Below are 24,950 nucleotides of genomic sequence, written 5' to 3' on the forward strand. Positions count from 1 at the left end.
AGCAGTGCCGGATCAGGGCTCTGACTTCTGGTCCATCTGGCCACCTCCTTCTGTTACCTATCTAAATCTCTGTGTTTGCAAAATCAAAATGAGTGTCGGCTCATAGATGTCTTGCCTGAAGGATTGTCACCAATGGCCTGGTATGGATCCATTGGCACCAGGTAGCTGGATGAGAATTGAGGGACTGACTGATGCTGGGATTGACCGTGCATCAGCGAATGACCGAAGCAGGACAAGGAATAAATTAGAACTCGCACGTCCGATGTGCTCCGCGGCAAATTGAGCCATGAGCCGCGCACGAGGTCTAACGGAGACGGATTGAGAGCGTTGCCCGTGATAGATTAACGTGCGCTAAGCGAGTCGCAGCTGACCGCTTTATGGACGTCTTTTAAAAACGTTTTAAGGAACGGTTTCACGTAAATTCTTGATGCGACGAGGACGAAGCGAATGAACGCGCATGTAGTGAAGATTGACTGCGCCGAGGAATTTTTTTTTTTAAACGACAAAAGCTGAATGAATTGTTACATTATTGAAGGTGCATGAAAACACACCATCAATTCACAAGTATTTTCACTGTGCGAGCAAAAGAAGTGATGTTTGGTAAGAGATTGAGTTTTTTTTTCTTTTCTTTCGCCTGTCATTGTAACTTTTAATGCATTTTTTTTAAAGAAAATATGAGATGTTGCTCATTAAAGAAGAAAAAAAGTGAGATTTGCTGTGGAAGGTTGAGTTGATTGCGATTGCTAATGTTGCGCAGCACAGCGATGTACAATCAATTAGATTTAAATAACATTAAGTGTCGTGGAGAAATATGCATTTGCGTACCTTTCTGCCTAAGTGAGCACTAAATCCTAATAGTCATCAGCAGGTTATAGCCTACAGGGTGCCCCGGGCCTAATCAACATCCACTGGTTCATTCCGCACTCGCTTTCAAGATAACTCCAACTCGGAGCTGAGTCTGTAATCCTTATCAACACGACTGTGGCACCACTGAGTGTTATGTACGCTGCGGTCTCTACGCTGCGCTTGATAAACGTTGTGACCAGTGGCATTGAGAATACAGTTTTGGCATGTGGCATTGACGTCTGACTTTTGTAAATCTCCAGTGCGTGGTGCAGCTGGTAAAATCGCAGGTGAATTTGCCCATTAGTTTTTTCAGTAAATTTACCGTGGACATTCACTTATCCACTTTTATGCGCGGCGCAAGAGGATGCAATCCTTTTATCTATGTTTATACACGCAAATTACTCCTTTTGTCCGAGTGGTAAATTATAGATAATCGTCATTCTCACCATCAGCCTTGATCAATCCACAGCTGGAAGAGAGCTTCTCCAAGCCACCATCATCCCTCATAAGCTGAATTTATTGCTGAACATCCTCTTAGAAATATTCCATTCCTTGGCTGTCACTTTGTCACTATTCTTGACCTTCGATTAATTAACGAATGGACTCAAGGCACGTGACCGACAGAAGATTTTGCACTCGTGTCGTCTGATTATAAGTATGTTTGCTTATTGTATTGCCTGACTCTGCTAATGACGGCATGAGGTGGCATCTCATCACTCGCGTGTAACAGGACTCATCATCTCGTACAAGAGCTCGTTGCCAATTGCAAGTCCTAAACGGTGACATTATCGACGGCTTAATCATAGGTTGACGACCCTGTGAGGTGCCACCGGTGAACATTGTACACATCCCTTATCGTATGTCATTGCTTTACTACTGATATACTGCAATTGTTTTTCAATCGTGTGTATATGCTTTACTGTTGATCTTTTATAAAACTTGCAGACAAATGTAACCACAGGCAAAAATTTAAGTCCAAAAATTAGGTACAATAGTAAATACATTTATAAGCATGGGATCTGTGAAAGTCACCGCTAACACGTGCCAAAACAGAAATATGACATTCTTCAATGTTTTCCTCATGTGACAATAATTAACAAATTCCTTAGAAGTTAGTGAGACATTACTAAGACACATGCATGCATGCATTGAACGTGTCCATTCTCCTTTTCAAGCATGGAATAGTTTTATTTCCATTCAACGTATAAACACTGTGATACTTGAACGTCGATCACTTGTCACCAAACTGATATGCGTCTTGCACAAATAAATAACAGTTATTTCTAATTGTACATTGTTAGGGATGGGCATAACGTGAGTTTGCATAGTATCGCGCATTATAGACCACGGTGATTGTGGAATCCCGTTATAGACAAGATGATAAACGATGCTTAATGGTCGAATGGCGCATCATTTCATTGGGCATTTATTCATCCATAACGTGTCGTTCGTCTGTGTTCTAGTTTGTAAGTAATTCATGTGTTGTGGCCTTGAGTGATATATCGCCATGATACACTCCAACAACCCACGCAGCCATCCACCCCACTTGTCTGACGTGTGGACATTTGTGAAACGCTTTCATATGGGAATGAAATATGAAACAATGAGAGAGGGAGGGAAAAAAGCCCATCTGTTTTCGCCTGTGTTTGCACGTGTTTTTAACAAACCTGATATGTATTGCTGCGAAAATTACATGAATAAGTCAGGTGTGATTTCTCAAGATTTCAACAGAGCTGTTATCTGACAAAAAAATCTAGCGCTGTCAAGTTTGTGTGTTTTAGAAAAATTAGGATTCAGATTCAGTCGGTTTAGATATACCGCTCGAGTTAAAAGTTTAGATTTATTTTTAACAAAGTTTAAAAATGATAGGGCAATTAGATGCCATTTTTTAAAGAGATGTGAAAGACTTTTAAATGTACTCATTATTAACAAAAATTTTGTATCAATAAACAAGGCTTACATTTGATGTAAATGTACAGATATATTTGTGTGCATAACATAAGACATGCACAGGTATTCATATAGTCCAAGGGAATGATCCTTATTTATTGTGTTCTTAAGGGCTTTTGTCAAGGTTACATTATTAATGTATACGTGATTTGTCTTGATTACAACACTAAGGCTTGGAAATTGTGCTTTATTTTTTTTATTCCCCGAGTGTTTTTTTCATTATGCCGCCCAGCAGTAAAATATGATTTATTGGAGACTCGCCGTGGCTTAATCGGGGAAAGAAAATGACTTCGTTTAAAATGCATTTCACTGAGCTCATATGTTCACTTTATTTGTACATTCAGTTACTTTACATTTTGGTAATATCCGAGCGTATTTTTTTTCCTCTAGGAAAAACCTGAAGGCGAACGCCAAAGCTACCCTCGGGCTGTTCTAAACCTTTACGCGGATATTGAAAAAGGTTCATTACGTTTGTGAAATTGCAATGAGTGATATTCATTTTTACGTAAATTGTTTTACATAATTAAAATGATACGGCCAATTCCAATTAAAATGTAGTCATAACATGATTAACACTTGAACTTTCACATTGTATTTAGACATTGCTGAGAGTGTTAACGTTTTCTGCTTTTGCATATAAACAGTATCTTTGAATGTGGATGATGAAACGAAAGCTGTGCTTCCGTTCAGAGTCATGTTGCATGGTCATTGTTTTTTCATTGCAAGGTAATGTTTTTTTTTGTTGGAGCAACACCGCTTTATTTAAATGATGAATGAAGTGTTGTTCAGTTAAATTATCAGATTTGTCTTAATCAGACTTTACGAGATGAATTAGATTGGGCCCCGGGGTCAGGATATCAGCACTGAATCAAATCCATTGGCTGTAACGTTAAGTGATTTACAAATGCTAACCACTATGTAAATACCGCTCCATTTACGAGGTTGTGTTGCTGCTCTCTCGTGTGCCCGCTTGTAACTGTTGTACAATTAAAAGACGATCGCCACAGAAAGCGCCTTCACAGCTTCACGCCTTGTGAACCGATCGGGCTGGTTTTTTTAAACTAATCCAGACGTGAAGGCTCCTTGACAAGAATTAATGCCCGGTCAATTATTTATCTGTTTAGGCAGTCATGCAGATACAAATGTCTTCATCCACGAGCTATACCTTGCAAATTAATGTACGAGCTGCATATCCAGAAATGTCAGCAGAGTCATCCATTATAACGCCCAGCGTGGTCTTATTTCATTAACTTGAATATGCAATGGCTTGAGGACAAAAACACAATTCGTCTCTGTGACAGATTTTTCCACTCAATTAGTGCCTGTGGACTTGTCTGCCAGAGAAAAATGATGTTGCATTCTTTAGTGTCAGCTTTAGCAGTCTTTGTCCACGTCATTACTGCTGGCTGCACACGTGTGTGCCGTGCACACGCGTGTTCTGCCACCGCAACAGTTGGTGCACTTAGAATATCCGTTCAACGTTGTTTGTTATGCTCCGAGACAGGTTACATTTTGTGGTGTGTGATTAATTTGGCTGCGCGTAGGATTTTCATTTCAAACCCCCTTTGTCATTTCCACATTCGTTTTACTGACAAAACGATCAACTCTGTACACACGTCTTTCAAACGTAGGGTGATGCTGTACCAATTTTTTTTATGTGCCTAATAATGAACCGTCTTTGTGAAATAAGAAAAAAACAACAGTTGCTTTATAAACTATTTTATGTTGAATCACGTTTGAAATGTGCTATTGGCATCACATAATTCGACAGATATCAGTGCATCACACTCCGTCAGAGGATACCCCTGAAAGATGACGTCCAGAGCTAGTTCTGGAGTCGTTTAAAATAAATTTGTATCCACACGAAGGGCATGCATTCTAATACCCTGCAAATATACGGGTTGTTGCATGCCAATAAAAAAAGTGTGAAGGCTCACAGGTAGAATTTAGCCAAATAAATTGAAAACTCACATTTTTACATCATGTTTTTTTTTTTGTACAGTCTACAGTGGCCGGGGCGAGACCATCAACTCGCTATACTTAAGAACTCAGTTTAGTCCGCACCTCCGATTAGCATGGTTATCTACGTACGGTGCGAAAGAAGTTCAACATACAAACGTACATAGTCACTCTGTGGCTGCCCAGCATAGAGCTCTGTCTATAAAAATACAAAAATATGTTTTTTTAAGCTTGATTCGCGACGTCCTCTCAATGTATTCACAGTGTTTTCTCGTGTACATGAAAGCATTATTTGGCCAATTATGTTTGTTTATTTCCGTAAATCTTTCACCTCTCAAGGCAAACAGCTAAATGCATAGCGGCACTGGTAACGCTTGTTTCAATGAACGTGCATTATGATTAATTGAAGCCTATTTTGAAAAGTAGTTATTAATGTATTATTATAGTTACTTATACATGAGAATTGTATATTAATTTCATCAATATATTAATTTTATTTGAATTAATCATTGACGCGATGAATGCCTAATAACCGCTTAAAATATATACAAATAAAAGTGGCTTGTACGGTGCGCTATCAAAGAAACACCATCACCTTAATCTTTGCATTTTATATCAAAAGATGTGTTTTGCACATATCAGAGGCATGTCGTGATCTTTAATTTCAAGATGAATATTGTGTTCTGTAATGTATTTTGTATGTGATTTCAGAGCAAATTGGCCTGGATGTTACGAGACATTTGCAGAAGGACACAGAGAAAATGCAATTGGTTAGTAGCCACGTAAGTCTATGGCGCATTAACACGGAGGGCTTAAAATCTCAAGCCATTATAAACTTGTACCTTGTGCACATATAGCTAGAACATGACATAGGACTGAATGTTCCCTTGTATAGATCACTGCTGGGTTTTTTTTCAATTTAATTATGGTAGTTATTTGTATGTAACCCCTACACTCCGCAGCAGTCATTCCTTCTCCTGTCTGTCCTTTTGACGCAGTGCCTCTTTTTTAAGTGCCGACTGAAGTGCACGCGGAATGCTGCCACAGTGCCATGGTCAGCACAGTGGACCTGCAATCCAGAGTTTACCGGTTCAGTCTCCCGGCACAGCAGATTAAACAATGGGCACCTTCATCACATCCCGCTGCCTCTGTCCACCCAGGAGTATAAATAGGTAGACCACAGCCCGTTAATCGACAGCGCGTGGTGTGGTGGTGTAAAGGCGTGTGTACTTCCACCTCTTCCAAGATGTTTGTGGAACAGGAGGCCAAAATACACTCGAGTAGAGGACCCTTTTTTCCAGAAGCGGCGGGAGTAATTGCAGGGCCGCACCTCTACCCTTTATATGAGCACCCAGAATGCATCTGACCTCATCAGAGCTTGGAAGTTAAGCCAGGTTGAGCCTGGATGGGCCACCGCGCGCTACTTGTCACGTTGTTGTGTAAGCGGCTGCGAGGCTACGTGACGGGCAGCAGAGGGCGGTGCAGCGGCATTCCTTTGTTGTACCGTGCTTCTATGCTCCCGTGCCTATGCCACACAACAGACAAACAGGCTGTACGTGTATTGGATGTTAACACAGCAATTGGGTGCCTTGTCGGTTTGTAAATTTTCTGCTGGGACATCAAATTACAAGGCTTTGGCTGTTTGGATCTAACTATATGTACATCTCACCTTAGCAAAGCTTGCTGTCTTTCGCAAATTGGATGTTGAAGACTGAACATTGTTTGCTATATACGTACATGTACTTCAGTGCGTCTGTTTTGGCCCCATATAGAAAGGCTGTCACGACCACTGAATCCGAAAAAAATATAAATATTTTCAGAAAAGCAACCATTGGACTAACTGTAGCAGCATAACTTGTTCTTATCCAGCCACCTTTTAAATAACAAACTACTGTATACATAGACTAGTGCTCAAGGGAAGCACGGATGTCAATTGGCATGACTCGGATGTTAAAACAGGTATTGTGATGTTATCATCTTCTTGCATGTAAGTTGTCAGACCTTTGGGTTTGTGTCAGTTGATTTGAGCGATTCCATATATATTTATAAAACTGTGCATGAGCAACCCTTTTGTCAATCCATTGCTGTGTGAGTCTTGAGAGTTATTTGACCATACTTCTCCACGCTGGTCAAAGCGGGTTTGCGAAGGCAGGAAGCGTAGAAGTGAGAAGGATAGTATACTCTACAGGCAGTCATCGACTTACGAACATCCGACTTACAGAGCACCCAACTTACAAACACCCTTGCTTACGAACCAGCTTCGATGAAATATTATTATTTTTTACACCGACTTAAAACGTAAACTCTCACTTGCAAATTGAACCACAGCACGATGTTTGTTCAGCTGAGCGATCCTCCGCGAGATGTAATGAGTCAGCCTCGTGCTGGATGTGAGTGCGTGTGTGTTTGGGCATTTAAATACATTCGATTTTTGTGTTCCGACTTACGAACAGTTCGACTTGCGGACGGGCCCCAGGAACGAATTGTTGTTTTCGTAAGTCGATGACTGACCGTACATCAGGTTTTGCTGTACTGCCCTCTGTTGCCTGCCACGTAACCTTGAAATCCCTATAACAACAACAATCTCTTTGTCCATGAGTGGCCGCTCATCCAAGTGCTAATCCAGGCCCAACCCCTGCTTAGCCTCCGAGGTCTCACAAGATGATGACTGCGTCATAGATAGGCTCGCTTGTCACGAATTATCTAAAAAAAAGACTAAAAGCCCTCCCCAACGGGGCTGCCGTGCAGCAAGCCGGCGCTCTGCGGCAATGTGGCTCAGCTCGCGGTTACAGGACCGCGCCTTGAAATCGTGAACAGTTTTTAACGAACAAAAAAAACACACGGCCTCGCAGAGTTGCGCTTTATTGAAGGTTAAAAGCCAGCGGCTGCACCTCGCGGTGAACTCTCGTTTGGTTTATTTACCGACAGTGGCAAAGGTCAGCCGTATGATGCTAAAACGGGAAACGCGCCTCACTCTGATCTGCTCGGTAGTTTATTAAAGTCTCGCTCGCCAAAACGCGGCCGATAGGCGGCTCGGCATTTTGTACACAATAAAGATGTATCCTGTCCGCGGCGTCATTGGTTGAATGTTTCTCCCGAGAGGCCTAATTAATTTAAATTGCCGCGTGTGTGTGTGTGTGTACAGCGTGTACCGGTGCCTTCGGCTGTTAAAATTATGCGGCGGAGAATATAATCGGCATCAATGCAACGAGATGTGAAAGAATTTCACCACAAACGCTATTTTGTGTGTGCCGCATTCCGCTGAAAAGCGCACTTTATAATAGACCATGGGTGATTATTAATTCGCTTTTAGGTCTTCTGGCTCACTCATTTAATAAAAGAGTTCATGGCTCATTAATATGGTCAGCATGCACTGTATCTCATTATTTATCACTAATACTGATCAGTTTTTTTATCCACTCAATTGCAAGTTTATCATTCTTTTTCACATTGCAGTATTTACTTTTATTTGCCCCATTTTTTTTTTAGTTTTGCAACTCAGGTGAAAGGTTTTTTTGTTATTTTTTTAGGCACCGTATATTGAGCAGGTTTTGTTCAGGACATCACGTGACATGGGGTGGCAGAGTGGCTCAAAGCTCAGAGTGCTGAGCATCCACCGTAGAGATCCTGGGTTTGAATCCAGGCAGTTAATGCCTACGATTAAACTAGGTTCTCAAGTGTAGCGAGTTGGTCTAAGCCCAGTCACAAATAACTGCACAAAATATCTATTTAACTTTAAATTCGGTTCTATACTTAGCTTGGTTAAATTCCATCTATTAGAAGTAAAAATATTGGTTTGACCATCAAACATTACTCTTGATGGCAGAGAGCATGTGAAATGCTGCCCTATACTCTGTTGACCAGAGGTTAACTGAATCGATTATCAGAGGTAGCTCTTTGATATCCACTTCCATGGGCTGCTTTCCAACACAAAGGGTTGCACTGCTCTGGTAGAGGTACAAATATTTATTTCATGACATGATGCCAATACCACAATCGATCTAGAATTGAGAAAACATGGATGGAATATAAGGAGCGTATACCTGAAAATTACAGCAACGTGCATGCTGTATATGGTATGCAGGAATATGCATGCTGTATGTTGTTTAACACGAACACAGCTTCCTAAATAACACCACACAAGACTTAGAACTACAGATTTTCTATTAAACAAAATGTTTTTTGAGCTTGCCTGCCAATGCACAGTCACTGATGGAATTGAAGCCACAGTGGCAAGATGTTAACTACCTCGCCTGGTATACAGGAGGTCGTGAGTTCGATCCTGACCCTGACGCCTGCTGTATGTTTGGAGTTTGCGTGTTCTCCCCGTGGTTGCATGGATTGTTCCTCGGGTCATCCGATTTTTCCCTCCACATTTAGAAACGTGCATTTAGAGCGTTTGGCTGCTCTAAATTTCCATGTTGAGCTATCACTGGTGGCCAGGTCGCTTCTGAAAAACAGCTCAGTGGGCCTTTCCTGGTAAAATAAAACATAGTGTAGTTTATTTTAACACGTAGGCTTTCGCGACCAATACTATCTATAATAGAGGTTTTTGGGTTAGTTCGCATAAATATGTGTCGTTAAAACCCGCCACCACCCAACACACCACCCACAGTTGGCTGTCGCCTGACGATGCTGGTTGTAATTACTGGTGAAATGTCGTACTCTAATTGTAAACGTTGTGGCTTTACTCTTCAACACACGGGTGTGCTGTACGAGTAATGAATTGGCATCTTTTGTTCACGTGACTAACCTTACTAATTGGCAATGTCGGGCAATGGCGGGCTTTAACGACACATTTATATTTTTCGCAATCTAGCCCAAAGCCCTCTATTATGATAGTATGGTTTAGTTTAATATGAGGAGGTCTTTGTACAGCAGTGGACAAAAAGTGATAATGATGTGGGTAATGGTGTTGAAGGGCATTGCCACAAGGGCACAGTGAAGGATTGTAAAATCATTGTGACCACAGTCATTGTCACATGTACAATCATGTCACACACGAGTGGAATCGGATTTTTTTTAACGTAATTATAGATGCATGTTTCTGCAATTGTGTTTTTTAGAGGGGAAGTTGTGTATGTGAGGAGACCCACATGCAAACTATCTTTTTCTAGAAGTTAAAACTCATCCAAGTGACAAAAAGTTGAATTGAAAACCAAGCATCTTTGATTGCAAATTATATATGAACTTAAAACCCAAAAATTTAGCGTTTGACTGAATTGCGAAACAATGTGGGCATAGTAGTGTCTTTTAACTGCTGAACTTTCAGAACTTTGCATTTGGGGAAATACAAAATATGCAATTTTTATCATGTCGCCCCAGTCAAAGAAAAATATACTTTTGTGTGATTAAAAGCAAAGAACAAAGACATCTACGTTAAAGAATAATAACGATCCATACATGATAAGAATGACACTTTAGTAATACAGGAAGGAAGATTTGTCAAATTGAATTCTAATCAGGCCCCGGTGTGTGTAAGGTGCAGTCTCCAACTCGTATTATTTATTTTCTATGTCTCTGACCTCTTATTTACGTGCTCTGAAGAAGAGTCATTGCCAAAAAACCTTTACAATTAAATTTTGTTCATTGTTTAGAGCCTCGGTGTTACTGACGAATGTGTTGAGCTTTTTTTGTTGATTGTGTAGCGGTGGATGAAGACGCTTTTTCGTTAAAGTCTCGGTGGTGCCGTGTAGTCGATATGGGCCCAGTTCAGGGAATGACATTGTGACCCTCCCACTTTTCAATGCCCCCCCCGCCTCCCACCCTCTTAGCATGATCACTGTGAGGAAAATCCTGCATGTGACAATATTTTATTTAAAGTTTGTTCAAATGATATAGGATAATTATTTTTAAATACACTTGTACGTATATATTCTAAGTCGAGGGGACTCCCTGATGGCAGCTTGTCCCTGTGCAGCACAAGGTGGCTCAGGACCGGCCTGCAAGTGGGCATTGGTCTGGCAGTAGGAGGCAATACTTGTTGCTGTGTGTAATCTCAATTGAGTTAATTTGTGAGTCATTTTTCTAAATCGGAAAAATTTTGGACAATAACCCCAGGAGACGATGGCCGACTTTTCAAATTATGCGCCAACGTTACATTTAGGCTATTTGAGTGAACAAAATGGTATTATTTAAACGGAGAAGGGAGGGAATGCAAATGAGATGTCAAAACGAGATAATAAAAAATATAACAAATATTTTAATAGAATCGTAACTGTGAATTGTGACAATTCAATTAATCGTCTTGGGATAGGAATGAATCGCTACGTCTCGTTTCTTACGGCACGCAGTCCAACAGTGATTCACAAACCCCGTAGCCAAATCAGTGGGTTACCGGTGTGTGGAATTACCAAATACTGTGTAGTCTATCCTCACACGTCTTTATTTTATTGTTCTATCACGTCACTTGGTCACCCTCTCCTTATGTGTTTCTCTGTTTGTCATAAATTTACCAACAGTTCTGCTCATTATCATTTCTTCTAGTGGCATATACTGCCAATGGCACTTGTTTATATTTTTCATTTTTAACTCGGTGTATTTGATAATAATTGACACTTCTTCATTCCACAGCCCCCCCCCCCCACACTGTGTTAGTCATGGGGGATTTTTTTGACCATACTTCACCAAGCTGGTCAGTGTGGGTTGGTGAAGGTGCGAACTCCCAAGAAGAAGGGACCACTCGCCTCCAGACTTAGCCGTGGCCGGGGATGGAACTCAGGTCGCCAGGTTCAAAGCCCCGCGTGCTAACTACTGCACCAGAATTCTCTTATTTGATTATTTCATGCTCCATCCATGTGATTTTTCAGGGTTTATTTACCATTTTATTTGCCAGTGACCATTGTTGTCGTCCTTGTTACCGGCCAGCGATATGCACTGATTTAAAATGTTTCCTTTCAAGCAATAAAGTGCCTGTTGTATTGTACCGAGAATAGAGTGCACATGACTAACAGTTCAACATTTTCCTCCACAGTTACAGGACACACAGCGACACTTGAAATGCAGCAAGTACGTCCAAAACAGGATTGTAAACAGGTGAGTTTGTCGTGGGCCCATATGCAAGGTCTACTGATTAGGCTGTAAATTCTCCATGTCAAATACTTAATGAACTCGGCCATTTGGGCATGCGTTGCTAATATATATGTACATATGTGGAACTTCTTTCGCACCGTACGTAGCCAGCCACGTTAATTTGTGTGCTTTCCACACCCAAAAACACATTAATTTAGCAATCGTGAAATTAAGGGAACAGCTGACCTTGCATTAACCTAATCTCGCACAGTAATCCAACGTTTGGTGGGAGTACGTAAGTAAGTCTTTAATTATTTACCACACAACACTCACTTATAAACCATGCATGTGGGAGAGCATATCATGTGGATATCAGTGTGGCTTACACTTGAGTAAAACCTGGTTTATAATGGGTGCGACATGAATTGTGTGTGTGTGTGTTTGTGCTGATGGGTATTCCCACCGTTAAGATTTGTACCCACGGAACAGAGGACCAGATAAAAACAAGCGACACATGTTCACTTGATTCTCACTCGCGTGATACGTGCGTAAAAGTGTGCACGATCAGAATAAATAATCTTCTGTTGACGCGTGCATTTAGAAAAATGCAAATAGCGAATTTGTAAAATGTTACGATAAAAAAAGAAAGTTACGTAATAATAAAAAAATACTTTTATTTAGATTCTGCACGAAATATGCAGCTGTGTAATAATTCAATGATATATCAATAGGTTTTTATCTACGAGTATACTAATTATAAAATTGAGCAAGTTTCCGAAATTCCCCTGCCTCTGTCTATGCAGCAAGCACAGTATAAATGAGCACACCACTCGTAGTTGATCGGCAGGTCGTGTGTGGTGGGGTATAAGCGTGGGTACTCCCACCTCTCCCGGGAGCTCTCTCGAGCTTCCCTCTCGTGGAGCTCCCCCCCCCCCCCCCCTTTCCACCAGCAGTGGTAGTGAGCAAGCAATTATAGGGCTGCACTTTTACCATTTCATATGGGGAGCCCAAATTTGATTTTAAACCACGGAACACGGAGCTTATCTGTGAAGAAAGCCCTCCATCCCTCCTTGGGGCCGTGGGCATGGTGGGAGCGGTGGGCAAATTGCCCGCTGTCCTAGCTCAGGTCACAGCGAGGTCCCATCTGCCCTTGTCACCTTGATGACCACCGCCTGATCATACATTCACTCTGAAGCCACGATAAGTTTACGCCACCCGCTTGCGAACGAGCAGCAGCAGCAGCAGAAGCAGCAGCCGTCAGCCTTCAGCCGTGCTTTACAGACACGCGCTCTTCAGGGGGCAGTTTCTGAGGCAGTGGCAGTGTCTGCCGAGGCCACCGTGAGTCCGCAATACTTCACCTTCATTTTTTCAGGAGAATATTTGCAATGGGGGGCGGGGGGTGGGAGTTGACACGGATGTGAGCGAGGGCACGCCACCGCTGTCAGTTCAATTCTCCGTCTTTGCTGTCGGTGTTTTAACGAACGATAGCTAAGTCATCATTCGTCAGTCCACCAATGAATGAAGGATGACTCCCCCATGCTGTGACACTCTTGGCTTTTTTGTTTGTTACCATACTTCACGATGTTGGTCAGTGCAAGAGGTGGCCAGGATCTGCTCGGATATCACTCGCTGCTGCTGATGTTTAGCAGTGGCTGGGAATTTAACTCAAGTGCGTTAACAACTGCACCACCATTCCACCTCAATAAGAATTGCTTATTACCGTTGTGATTTGGCATGAATGAGGTAGCGCACATTTTATTTATTTACATTTATGTACAATTAATTGTATTTTACCTTCAGCAAATGTGTATGATACAAACATAAGTATAATTTGAAAGAAAACCTTTTTACTGTATATATTAATATGATTGCACAATTAACTTTTGGTCAAACATGAGCATATTAATGCAGTACATAGTTGATATTACAGCAGTATCTAACTTAAAACAAAAGTACGCTCTTTTGTTTTCACCCATTAAAAATCAAGATCAATCTTCAGGATTTTAAAATAACCCCATGATGATTTGCAGTATTTATCAGTATGGCCGTTATTTATTTACAGTGTTTACTTATTATCTTGACATTATTTCATATGCAAATGTTGTGGCCAACGCACAAACAGGCCTTGTACCATCAGCCACAGCGGACCTCAGCACATGACCCTAAACATTTGTTGTGCCATACGGAACAGCATATGGTCGGGAACCTCTAAATGCATCCTAATGGTATTGTTGTTAAGCAAAGGCTGCTTTTTGAAAGCAGTGAAAGTTTCTGCCAGTGTTTTTCATACGTTTAGATATTTTTTTTCTCCCAGAAAATTACTTATGAAGTGGTACCCAGCTTCATTAAAATGTAGCGTGTACCCTTTGCGAAAGGATAATATGCCATTCCCAGGTTCATAGTACCCGATAATGGTTTGCGTATGCAAATGCCAGTAGTTAATTATGAATGCACATGATACAAGATTTAACTAAACATGTTGTTTGCTTTGCTGCGTTGACAGTGGTGCAGCAGCACAAATGTCATAGGCATTGCTGGAGAAGTATAAAACAGATTGACGTTTCAGGTAATGGCCCTTCTTCAGACAAAAAAAAGCAAGGGCAGAGAGATTGAGTGCAGTGTACAGTGCATGTGTTTACCCTTTGTCAATCTACTGCTGGATGGGAGCCTCCCCACTTTGTGGGAGTCGCGGGGGTTACTTGACCATACTTCACCATACAGGTACAGTGGAGATCGGTGAAGTCTTGCAACATAGACGTGGAATTGTGTACACCCTGAGAAATGAGCAAATTAAATGGTGACTATAAGTAAAGATATTTAGAACGTTTTTTTCCCACTTTCAAAGCAATGACTTGGAGAAGTAATGTAATGGGATATGAAATCTCTTACAACACTGTGTAATAATACGCACTGATTAAAACCTTTATTCTACGGACCCTTTGATATGTTGCTTTTAATTTTTAAGCGCTTCAAGGTGTTCCGGTCCACCTCTTTATTTCATATATATTTTAGGAATTAAAATATGTTTCCTGAAAATTGGATCCGAGAACAATGGCATGAATATAAATTGATAAAATATTAACCGTGGCACATTTTTTGAAGACATAGTCAACATGACCAATTTAAACGAACTGGCCCAAAATGATAGAAGAATACAAATAAAATGATTCTGAAAGGTTGGGCTCAACATAAATGTGGCAAAAATAAAGTCACGTACAACAGGTTTGCTAAACAATTACAACTGTTAATTTGTACAATCAATGGACACATCTGGAAAATACATCAGCGCACATATACTTAGCATAGTTATTAGAGGTGGACTTTGATTCAAATGGAAATGCAGTATGTAGCATTTCAAATAATAATAATTTAAAATTGTAACACGATCAGAGGCGAGGAGGAACCATAGTGAGCCAACTCTTTGGTCCTCTACATATTAAGGTGCTATCGGCAAAAATTAATTCGTGTTTACATGTGGGCGGAAACTGGACCACCTCATGAATACCGTGAGGCATCGAACACAATTCTTAATGAAGATCGCTCTGAGACTAAAGATGGTGGAAAACATGTGATGAGAGTAGGATTCATTTTCTTGGTTCTTTCGGTAAAGTCACCACGTAGAAGGGAAACAATAAAATAATAAAATATAAAACAATAACATTCTCACGACGTTTCGACTGCAACACAAGTAATCATCATCAGGTGTGAAACCCACAGCAAGAAAATTTGAAAAAAGTGGCGGTTATTTTTAACGTTAGAACCACGGAAAGGGATTTGACAGTTTGTTCAGATGGACGAGTCCATCTATGTTCAGAAAAGTCGAGGGGGGAGACGAAAAATAATGGGTGCGGTCTGAAAGCCACCGTAAGCGTGAACAATCAATGATGTTGACGTTCACAGGTGATGAGAGGATGTCTCTTGGTGATTGTGACGGTGATGATGACCACGATGACGACAGTGATGCACTTATGACTATTGCGTGCTCGGGAAGGCGATGGTGCATTAAGTTGATATGAAGTTGCTCGCCGCACAAGATTATTTATAGAGGACACATTGTGGTGAACACGTGAGCCTGTGATAGTGGCAGGGGTTTTAGCTTGAGCCGTTTTTTTTTTGTGTCCACACAGACATAACAAGTTCCCGCTGTCCAAATAGTTTTGATAGCTGGGCACCATGCTTATTCCAGCGCAGCATTCCTCAAAAAGTTTTCAAGTGCGGCGTTCAAACTTTGCACAAAGCGTAAAGAGAAAGAAAGGAAGGGAAGGAGACAAAAAAATCCAGGTTGAGTCGCTCATATATGCACGCTTAACTGGGAGGTGTCAGGCGACTTGAGCTGGGTAATTACCGCGCACTGTCAAAACAAACGCGGTGGCAGAGTCTGACGGAGGAGCCCTATGTGCATCTCTGACCTGCCTACCATTAATAATTCACGGTGCGCGTTTCACCGCCTCGGCGTGGGCACGCCACCTCCCAGCCCCCCCCCCCCCTGCTCCCCCAGGACTGACGCATTAGGACGGTGGTTATTACTCGCTTGTTGTAGCGGCGAGTCGCGGGGCCGCCGGCTGGGGACACCGCGGATAGTTCCAATTCGCACAGCACCAGAGAGAGAGAGAGATTCCGGACAGCTGTTTGCTGGGATGGTCGTGCAGCCCCATCACCCCCCCCCCCAATCGCAGGTGGAGGACAGACGGAGGGCCGGAGAAATAATTACGTGTCACGGCTCGGCTGTGTGGCAGATCCGCGAACATCGCGTGCCCGCTAATGGATGGCGTCGCACAAATTATTCATTGGGCTCATAGTGTGACAGTTTTGCATGCAGTTAGAGCGGGGAATCTGTTGAATTATGAAATTTCTTTATGCTGAAACTTTAATAAGTAACATGCTAATTTACGTTCTGGTTTTTTTTTGGCCATTATAGATTCTGGGGATATGCCTGTTAAAACAAAGTTTCAGCGGTCTATTTAAATTACATCACTTGCATTCAAAGAAGATTCCTTTCCAGAGTTAAGAGCTGGGATTGAGCGGCTGTTTCATTATTGAGTTTTATCGGCCATTGTTTTTTTTTTACAATATTATTCTGGAAAGCAATCATTCTACACCGTACACACACATTGTGTTCACGGATCCACTTAATTTTCAAGAAGCCTTATATACATTTTCAGGCAAAATATATTTATCATAACTTAACGTCAGCGTGTTTTCCGATGCATAATTTTGTCAACATATTAGCAAAATCGACCTTTTATATGGTGGAGCATCGAAAAGGTTAAGCAGTAGAACATCGGTTTGCTCACCGTGCCATTAACCCCTGTGTTCTGAGTTCAATTCCTGGAGGTGGTTAACATCAGTGGCAAATGATATCTGAAACAGTCCTAGACACGCGCACCCCCTTCACCCAGCCACACTGACGAGCGTGGCGAAGTACGATCGAACAACTCCCGTGACCAGCATGACGTGGAGGAGGCATTCATGCAGCAGTCGATTGACAAAGGGGTTGTTTTATTTTTCGCTATAATATATTTCAGAGATTGTGAAGAAAAAAAAATTCTCGGAACTGTCACCGCGTCGACTCACAAGCAGCTACAAGCCATTCCGTTGTAGGTTCATCTCCATTGACAAGGGGTCACCGTGTACCTTTGTCTATCGTAATTCAAAGCCACTTGATTGTCATGGCTATTTTCCCCCATCAGGGAATTGTTGACAAATCACTCAAACGATGGGAACATATTTGCAACTGACAAACCACTTTGCCAAAGCTGCAATTTGCATATTGGTGTACGGCTTGCACTATTGCCGGTCTGTTATCTTGCAATGAATAAAAGCATGACCGCGGTGTTGTACAGGCTGACGGGGATTTTCCGCATTGAAGTTGTGTCCTTGGCTCTTTTTCCCAGCCATTTGGGTTTCCCAAAATAAGGGGACACTGCCTATAGAGCCGTTGTTAAATAGGCACGTTAGATTCGTGTAAGTTTGCTCATTTGTGGATTAGTTGGGCAATGAAGAGCAACAATTCACGGCACAGCCCCCCTGAGAATCTATAAACTATAAAAACGATCAATTATATTTTTTTTATTTTATCAGGGTATAAGGCCCACTGAGCTATATATTTCTTTTTCGCGAGCAGCGATCTGGGCACAAATGATAGCTCGACGAAGTGCCTCATCTTGTGGAAATTTATAGCAGCCAACTCCTCTAAAAACAAACGTCGATTCGAAAAGTGGAAGGAAAAACCGGAGGACCAGGAGAAATATTCACGCGATCACGGAGAGAACTTGCGAACTCCAAATGTGCAGCAGTCGCCAGGGTGGGGATTGATCCCACGACCTCCTTTATACTAGGCGAGGCAGTTAACATCTCACCACCATGGCACCCCTCAGGACGTCCACGAGTGATGCACGAATGATGGCAGTGAACCGAAAACCTGGGTGCCCTTTCCCAACGAAACTGTCGATCGTTGAGACCTCTTTACCTACCGAGGCAACTACGCCATCGCATCTGGCTACGGGTATTCTCTCGCATGCCGTACGTCGCCATACCATCGGTGGGATAATTTTAACGAAGATAATTCACAGCCCCCTTTGTCAATCCAGTGCTGTTGGGTGAAGGCCCCCCCCCCCCCCCACGTGGGTTGTGCGTGTTTGTCATCGTGCTGATGGTGGGGAGCGGTAGCGTAGTGGTTAGCGATACGCTGCTCTACGAACCCGGCGAACCGAGTTCGATTCCCGTTACAATTATCTGAACCGGTCCTGGGCCTCCCCGAGGTCGACTCGGCCTCAAATGAGTACCTGGTGCGATGTGTGAACATCGCCACTGGGGAGATAAAGGCGGTCGGGCGTGGTGCTGGCCACCCACCCCCTCGTGTGCCGTGCCGGCCTTCATAGGGTGCTCGCTAACAGCACTTGTCCCAACAATCTGTTACAGGCTACACGGGGGCTCTTTGTGTTTGGTGGGGGGCAGGCAGAACTGGTTCAGATGGCACTCCACGACTGATGCTGGCAGTGGACGGGAATGAAAACTTAGGTCGCCGAGTTTCAGGGTGCAGTACACTACAATCACGACAAATGAATTTTTTGCCTTTTTTTAACATCGCAAATCTGTTTTGTTTCTATCTCATTTGTTTGTCGGCTGCATGAGTCATCGGACGCACGGATTGAATGTTTTCTCCCCGTGTGTGTGTGTGTGTGTCTGTCTGTGCGTCTACATGTGTGGCTGTGTACTTTATTGGGTTAAAGAAAGCACAATTACGCTACGCTGATTACACACAATAAGTTGACCCATGTGTGTGTTCCTTGGGTAGTTTTTGCTGTTTGGAAGTGGGTTTGGAGCTGGATGATTGTGACTACAGGGAGGTTGTGTTAACGGATATTTGCAATCTGCACACGAGCTGTTCTTCACGATATTTAAATATTCAAATAACTTTTGATCTTGTATTAGTCGGGGCTCGTTGTAACATTCATATTTACACCATATATAAACAGTAACGTTGTCATTTGGTAAAAGCAAAAGAGAACCTTCACAAAAAAACATCCCGCAAGTGTGCACGTGCTTATTAACCCCGTAGAGCGATCTGCTTCAACTCAACTTCAAAGGCCACGGACATCTGATGCTGGCCTAAACGTGCTGTACACTCATATCATCGTTCGCGTGCTCCCCGAGTTATCCCTTGTACGCTTTGCCTCTCGAGGTGTGCATGCTAAGGTGCCGTGGAACAACCCATAAGACTGAGTGGACGGCGCTCAGAAGCGTCCGGTGAATATTGCGATGGGAACGACGGCGTTTTCGATAAACCATTGGAGAGGTCAGACGCTCCCCCGCGCCAACCACGCAGCAGCCTCGTGGGAATCGCTCACTCACGCTCGCTGATTGATCTCAGCTTTTGAAGGAAAAACTAAAAGAGAACGGAATAATCCAGTCAATAACCGTCTCCGCTGCTAATCCACTGTAAGCAAAAAAAAAACCCAGCACTCTGGGTACATTGAATGTAATTGACTGTGGTACTTTATCGACTTGAAATCTAAGCAGCACCGTCGCACATTAGTTTGTTAGAGCTGGCATTTGCCAAGTGCATTCTGAAGTGGTTTGACAGCTATAGGACTACGCGCCGTGACCTTTAGCTTATGGCGACAGGCTCGCAGGCCATGTGTGGTTGGCTTGCAGCAGCGTTGGCTGTCAACTGTCGTGTTGCCGAATTGGAAATGCGAAGCTGTTCTGCGGGAGAGGCCCAGGATGATTTCCTCGACATGAAACATTTAAGGGGTTTTCTTGTAAATATTATGTATATTATCGAAACAAAATTCACTGAAAATTATACTGACTTCCTGGGAAATTATTCATTTTTGATCTGCCAACCCTTGGATTTGCAAGCCGCTCCAAAGAGACATAATTGTTGTGACATGTCCCTTTGATCTTTGAGATAGTAAATTGAGAGCAAAATTAAATACACCCGAAAATGCTTCAATTAAAATACCAAATGAAACTTTAATTTGAAAACTGCATCAAATATTCATTATAAACATTTACATGTTGCTAGCAAACCTAAGCATGCATATCTAAAATGCAATACATTGTAATGCATTTATCATGTTTAAGATCGTGCATTGTTTAATGAAGCTAACGCACGTTTATGAGCATACAATCTTGGAAACATTTGATTAAGTGCCGTACCCCCTTTGAGGATTGATGATTCCATAAAACAGCCCCAATTTATAGGGTAAACCTATACGCGCCATCACAGTGATTGCTCAGTGCCCATCGAGAGTTTGTTCGCTTTTCTGAGGAGCAACTCGAAACGTAATTCAGTGAATCCCTCGGGGAAGTTTCACATTGCCGTGTTGTTTGGCTCCCCGAAGTTGACGATGGCAGTCGGCGCTCCAGAAGCCGCCGCGAGAATCCGCTGCGTGCGTTGTCCTCACCGGTGGGGCCCGCTTGTCTCTTCTGTACGAGTTGCGTGCAGAATCTTGAGCAAAAGCATTCAAACAACACGGTGGGAGTTTCTTATCTGTCATGTTTTCCAAAATGATGGGGGGTGGGGGGCTGGCGGGAGGTGGTTTTTGTGCAAACTGTAGGTATGTTCTTTATCGGTGATGAGTTGTCTTAAGTTATGTTGGGGCTTTCCGGAGTTCCGAGTCAGCTGTGAGTGTCGGCGCATAACCGGTTTAATTCTGATACAACCAACAACGTTACAGCGCCTTTTTCAGTCCACTTCTAGACGAAGGCCTCTCTTCCCCATGCTATATCGGTCGTGGGGGATGTTTGGCCATACTTATAATAATTATTTGAACAAATTATAATTTTATTAAATTGGATCTCAAAACGCTGAACATCGAAAACCACGTGAACGTCAACATGGTACGAGACATACCGCTGAGAAAGAAAAACGAATGGGATCAAGGGTACGGAAGGGAGTGACAGTGCTGCGGTTAGCATGCTCACTACGAACCCGGCGACCCGAGTTCGATTCCCACTCACGACCAACACCAGTGACGATTATCTGAACCCAGTAGTGGACCTCCCCTAGGTCAATGCAGCCTCAATAGAGTACCTTGTGCGGTGTATAAATATCACCTTTTGAGAGGCAAAGGCGGTGGGGCGTGGCGCTGGTCACCCACCCTCTCGTGTGCCGTGCCGGTCTTCATGGGCGCTTGCTAACAGCACTTTTGTCTTTGGAGGTGAACACAATATAAGCCATGTTGGCAACCTTCGTCATGCTTATCAGTGTGGGTGAATGAAACGTGTTTCCTAGTTTCCCTGTGCCCCCCCCCCCCCCCGCTCGCTTTAATCGCTGCTCATGAGCACAGAAGTCTTCAGATTTATTGTCGCATAGTTTGGGCCGACGGGCCTTCTTCGTGGCGTGTGCTGTGGATTTGACGAGATCCGTCACTGAATAACCCAAGAAATCAACGGTCCCTTTTCCTGCAGCAGCATGCATGACATGTGTGTCGCAGGCTGCTGTCTGACACAAAGCTGAAGCTTTGTTCTTGTGAATTTTTTTTTAACCACAGTCAGGAGCACTAAAGTAACATCACTGCATTTACCGCCTTTGTTGAAAATTCTGGGTCACTTCAGTGACCGTGACTAAAGTAGACCCGAATGTGATTTGAAATAAACGTTTCCGATTCATGCAGATTCAAAGCTTTTCCATTTATGTTGGATAGTCCGGGACACACAGCTAAGGTACATGTATTTAAAATGAGATTTTTTATTTTAAGGAATCCATTGTGGTTGTACACTCACAGAACGGATGTTCTTCAAAAAATGCACCTTCTGTCAATGTTTGCACCACCGGCCTATGCATGTTGACTCGTTTGTTGCCAGTAACCGATTTTAAGGTGAGTCAGTTTTTTCGTGTTACATCCGGAAGGGAAACTTCCATGTCTCCGCTGTCATCGTCAACTGTGCAGTGGATACATTTAGCAGGAAATGTAGACAACATAGTCTTCCCCGAATCGGCTATGGTCTGATCCAATCGGGCGTCGACCCACTGCTAATGAAATATTTCTGCTTTTACAAATGTGCGTTAAGGCGACACGAGAGGTGAGTGTGATGGGGCATCGGGCATTCGGCGACGCGCCTTGCCCCAGGTCCCTTTAAACCTCGCGCGCTGCACCGCCACGGTCCCGGTATCACCTGTTTTAGTCTTAAAACAAAATTCCGAGCTTTTAGGAAGTGAATGGGGTTCTCTTGAGAAACTCTTAAGCCGTGCTGATATTTGGTCAGATTGTGGTGTGGCTTTCTGGAATTCAAGCGTGGATAGCTGTTATCTGATGGGGGGGGGGGGGGGGCTTTGGATGGAGCAGCGATACTGTCGTGTGGGCGCGTGACAGCACCTGTGGTCTTGAGAAAGCTGCAAGTCTGCGCCACCGGCTTTCCCAGGAAATTGTGCTGGACGAACCAAGACGCTGTCACCTTGGAGGTCAAAGTTCAGGTCTCGGGCGGCGCACAGCCTCACGCCCTGGCCACGCATCGTCACCGTTATGATGAGCCCCCGATGACGCGTGGATAAAACACCGCGGAGGTTAATGCAACCCACAGGCTTTCGTGGCGTAGTGATTGTCAACTCTTATTCATAGCCATTTTGTGATTTGTGAAAGCCAAAAATTAGCAGTTTCAATGTCTGTTTAATTGTCTTATAATAAAACTAGGATTAATGACTTAGGAGCTATATCTCATTGACCTGTTATAAACAACGACTCATTGTCAGTTCAGTTCCAGTCATGCAAACAGATAAAAGTGTTTTGATTTAAAGCTTTCGTGACTGCAGTAATTCATATGCTTAGTTTTTTCGGTAAAGTCACGTTGAAGAGAAACAACAAAAATAATAAAATATATATAAAACAATAAAAAATTCTCACGATGCTTCGACCATAACTCAAACGGTCATCTTCAGGTGTGTTGGTTTGCATAAATTTATTTTTAAACGGCGCATTTATTTATTTATAAAAAAACGTTAGCGTCACGCGCAGCGATTTGGCAGTTTTTTCAACCGAGAAGATGGATTCTATCTTAGCAATCATTGGAAAGATTTGATAAACCATTTCAGTTCTTAATTGCTTGTTCACGCTTACAGTGGCTTTCAGACAGCATACATTATAAAAAATTTCGTCTCCCCCCTCCTCTTTTCAGAATATAGATGGACTAGTCCTGGGCAAACTGCCAAATCGCTGCGCGTGACGCTAACGTTTTTTATAAATAAATAAATGCGCCGTTTAAAAATAAATTTATGCAAACCAACACACCTGAAGATGACCGTTTGAGTTATGGTCGAAACGTCGTGAGAATTTTTTATTGTTTTATATATTTTTTATTATTTTGTTGTTTCTCTTCAACGTGACTTTACCGAAAAAACTAAGAATAGATAAAAGTGTTGTTGTATTTATTACATATTTGCAGTGCACAGTGTTCACAACATTACAAGCATTTTTTTATGTTTCATAATTGCTATCCATTAAACACACCAATAATTTGTAGCCACATGTCAATAATTCATTTCAAATTTTCCGTGCTCTATTCGTAGCGTTTTCAACATCAATGATACAGATGTAAAGAACGCAAATAAATGTGGCTATATAGAGATATTGTCATGCTGCGGTTGCAGATTCATATGTTCTTGATAACAACTAAGCGAGGTAATTATGATAAGAGAACATCTAAAAAAGCACGGCAAATTATATACTGCATATATAAAATAAATTGTTAAACCGGCAGATAGGAAGCCAGAAGCCATGCAAACCACGTGCTTGAGGAGAGTAACAAGTCACCAGGCTGTGTTTTAGCAGAATGATCGTCGCTTTTTTATATAAAATTGGAGAAGTTCCGAGTTATGCAAATAATGTACGGTCGATCACGGACAATAATGTATGCACGGATTCTGCCACGTCCCGTGCCACTGTTGCGTAATGATCCCAAGTGGGTGAAGTCTGGGCTGGGTTAGGGTTAGGCTGGGTTAGGGTTAGGCTGGGTTAGGGTTAGGCTGGGTTAGGGTTAGGCTGGGTTAGTTTAAGCTGGGTTAGGGTTAGGCTGGGTTAGGGTTAGGCTGGGTTAGGGTTAGGCTGGGTTAGGGTTAGTCTGGGTTAGGGTTAGGCTGGGTTAGTGTTAAGGTTAGGCTGGGTTAGGGTTAGGCTGGGTTAGGGTTAGGCTGGGTTAGGCTGGGTGAGGGTTAGGCTGGGTTAGTCTGGGTTAGGGTTAGGCTGGGTTAGTTTAGGCTGGTTTAGGGTTAGGCTGGGTTAGGGTTAGGCTGGCTTAGGGTTAGGCTGGGTTAGTGTTAAGGTTAGGCTGGGTTAGGGTTAGGCTGGGTTAGGGTTAGGCTGGATTAGGGTTAGGCTGGGTTAGTCTGGGTTGGGGTTAGGCTGGGTTAGTGTTAAGGTTAGGCTGGGTTAGGGTTAGGCTGGGTTAGGGTTAAGGTTAGGCTGGGTTAGGGTTAGGCTGGGTTAGGGTTAGGCTGGGTTAGGGTAAGGCTGGATTAGGTTAGGCTGGGTTAGGGTTAGGCTGGGTTAGTCTGGGTTGGGGTTAGGCTGGGTTAGGGTTAGGCTGGGTTAGGGTTAGACTGGGTTAGGGATAGTCTGGAGCCAACGGTGGCAGAAGGTCTCTGCACAAAAGTGGAAACTTTCCGCCATCGTCTGGACTCGCATCAATCGATTGTTGAGCACGTGGCTTGCGAAGTTGCACTGAGAAGGCACTGTGGCCTA

At 42.9% G+C, this 24,950-nt stretch overlaps 1 protein-coding gene across 3 annotated transcripts in view; it reads left to right on the plus strand.

The window, feature by feature from the left end:
• Positions 1-24,950, plus strand: part of LOC142924116 (vesicle transport through interaction with t-SNAREs homolog 1A-like) — a 45,885-nt gene that overhangs the window by 14,898 nt on the left and 6,037 nt on the right. For 2 of the 3 annotated variants that reach the window (XM_076065680.1, XM_076065683.1), the window contains exons 6-7: positions 5,467-5,537; positions 11,729-11,790. In XM_076065680.1, the coding sequence (XP_075921795.1) occupies positions 5,467-5,537; positions 11,729-11,790 (133 nt within the window). The remainder of the gene's footprint in view (positions 1-5,466; positions 5,538-11,728; positions 11,791-24,950) is intronic. The other variant, XM_076065682.1, reaches the window with a different exon arrangement.

This window comes from Petromyzon marinus, chromosome 8 (genome assembly GCF_048934315.1).
Source record: "Petromyzon marinus isolate PM22_M1 ecotype Great Lakes invasive population chromosome 8, UKy_Petmar_22M1.pri1.0, whole genome shotgun sequence".
Classification (NCBI taxonomy): Eukaryota; Metazoa; Chordata; class Hyperoartia; order Petromyzontiformes; family Petromyzontidae; genus Petromyzon; species Petromyzon marinus.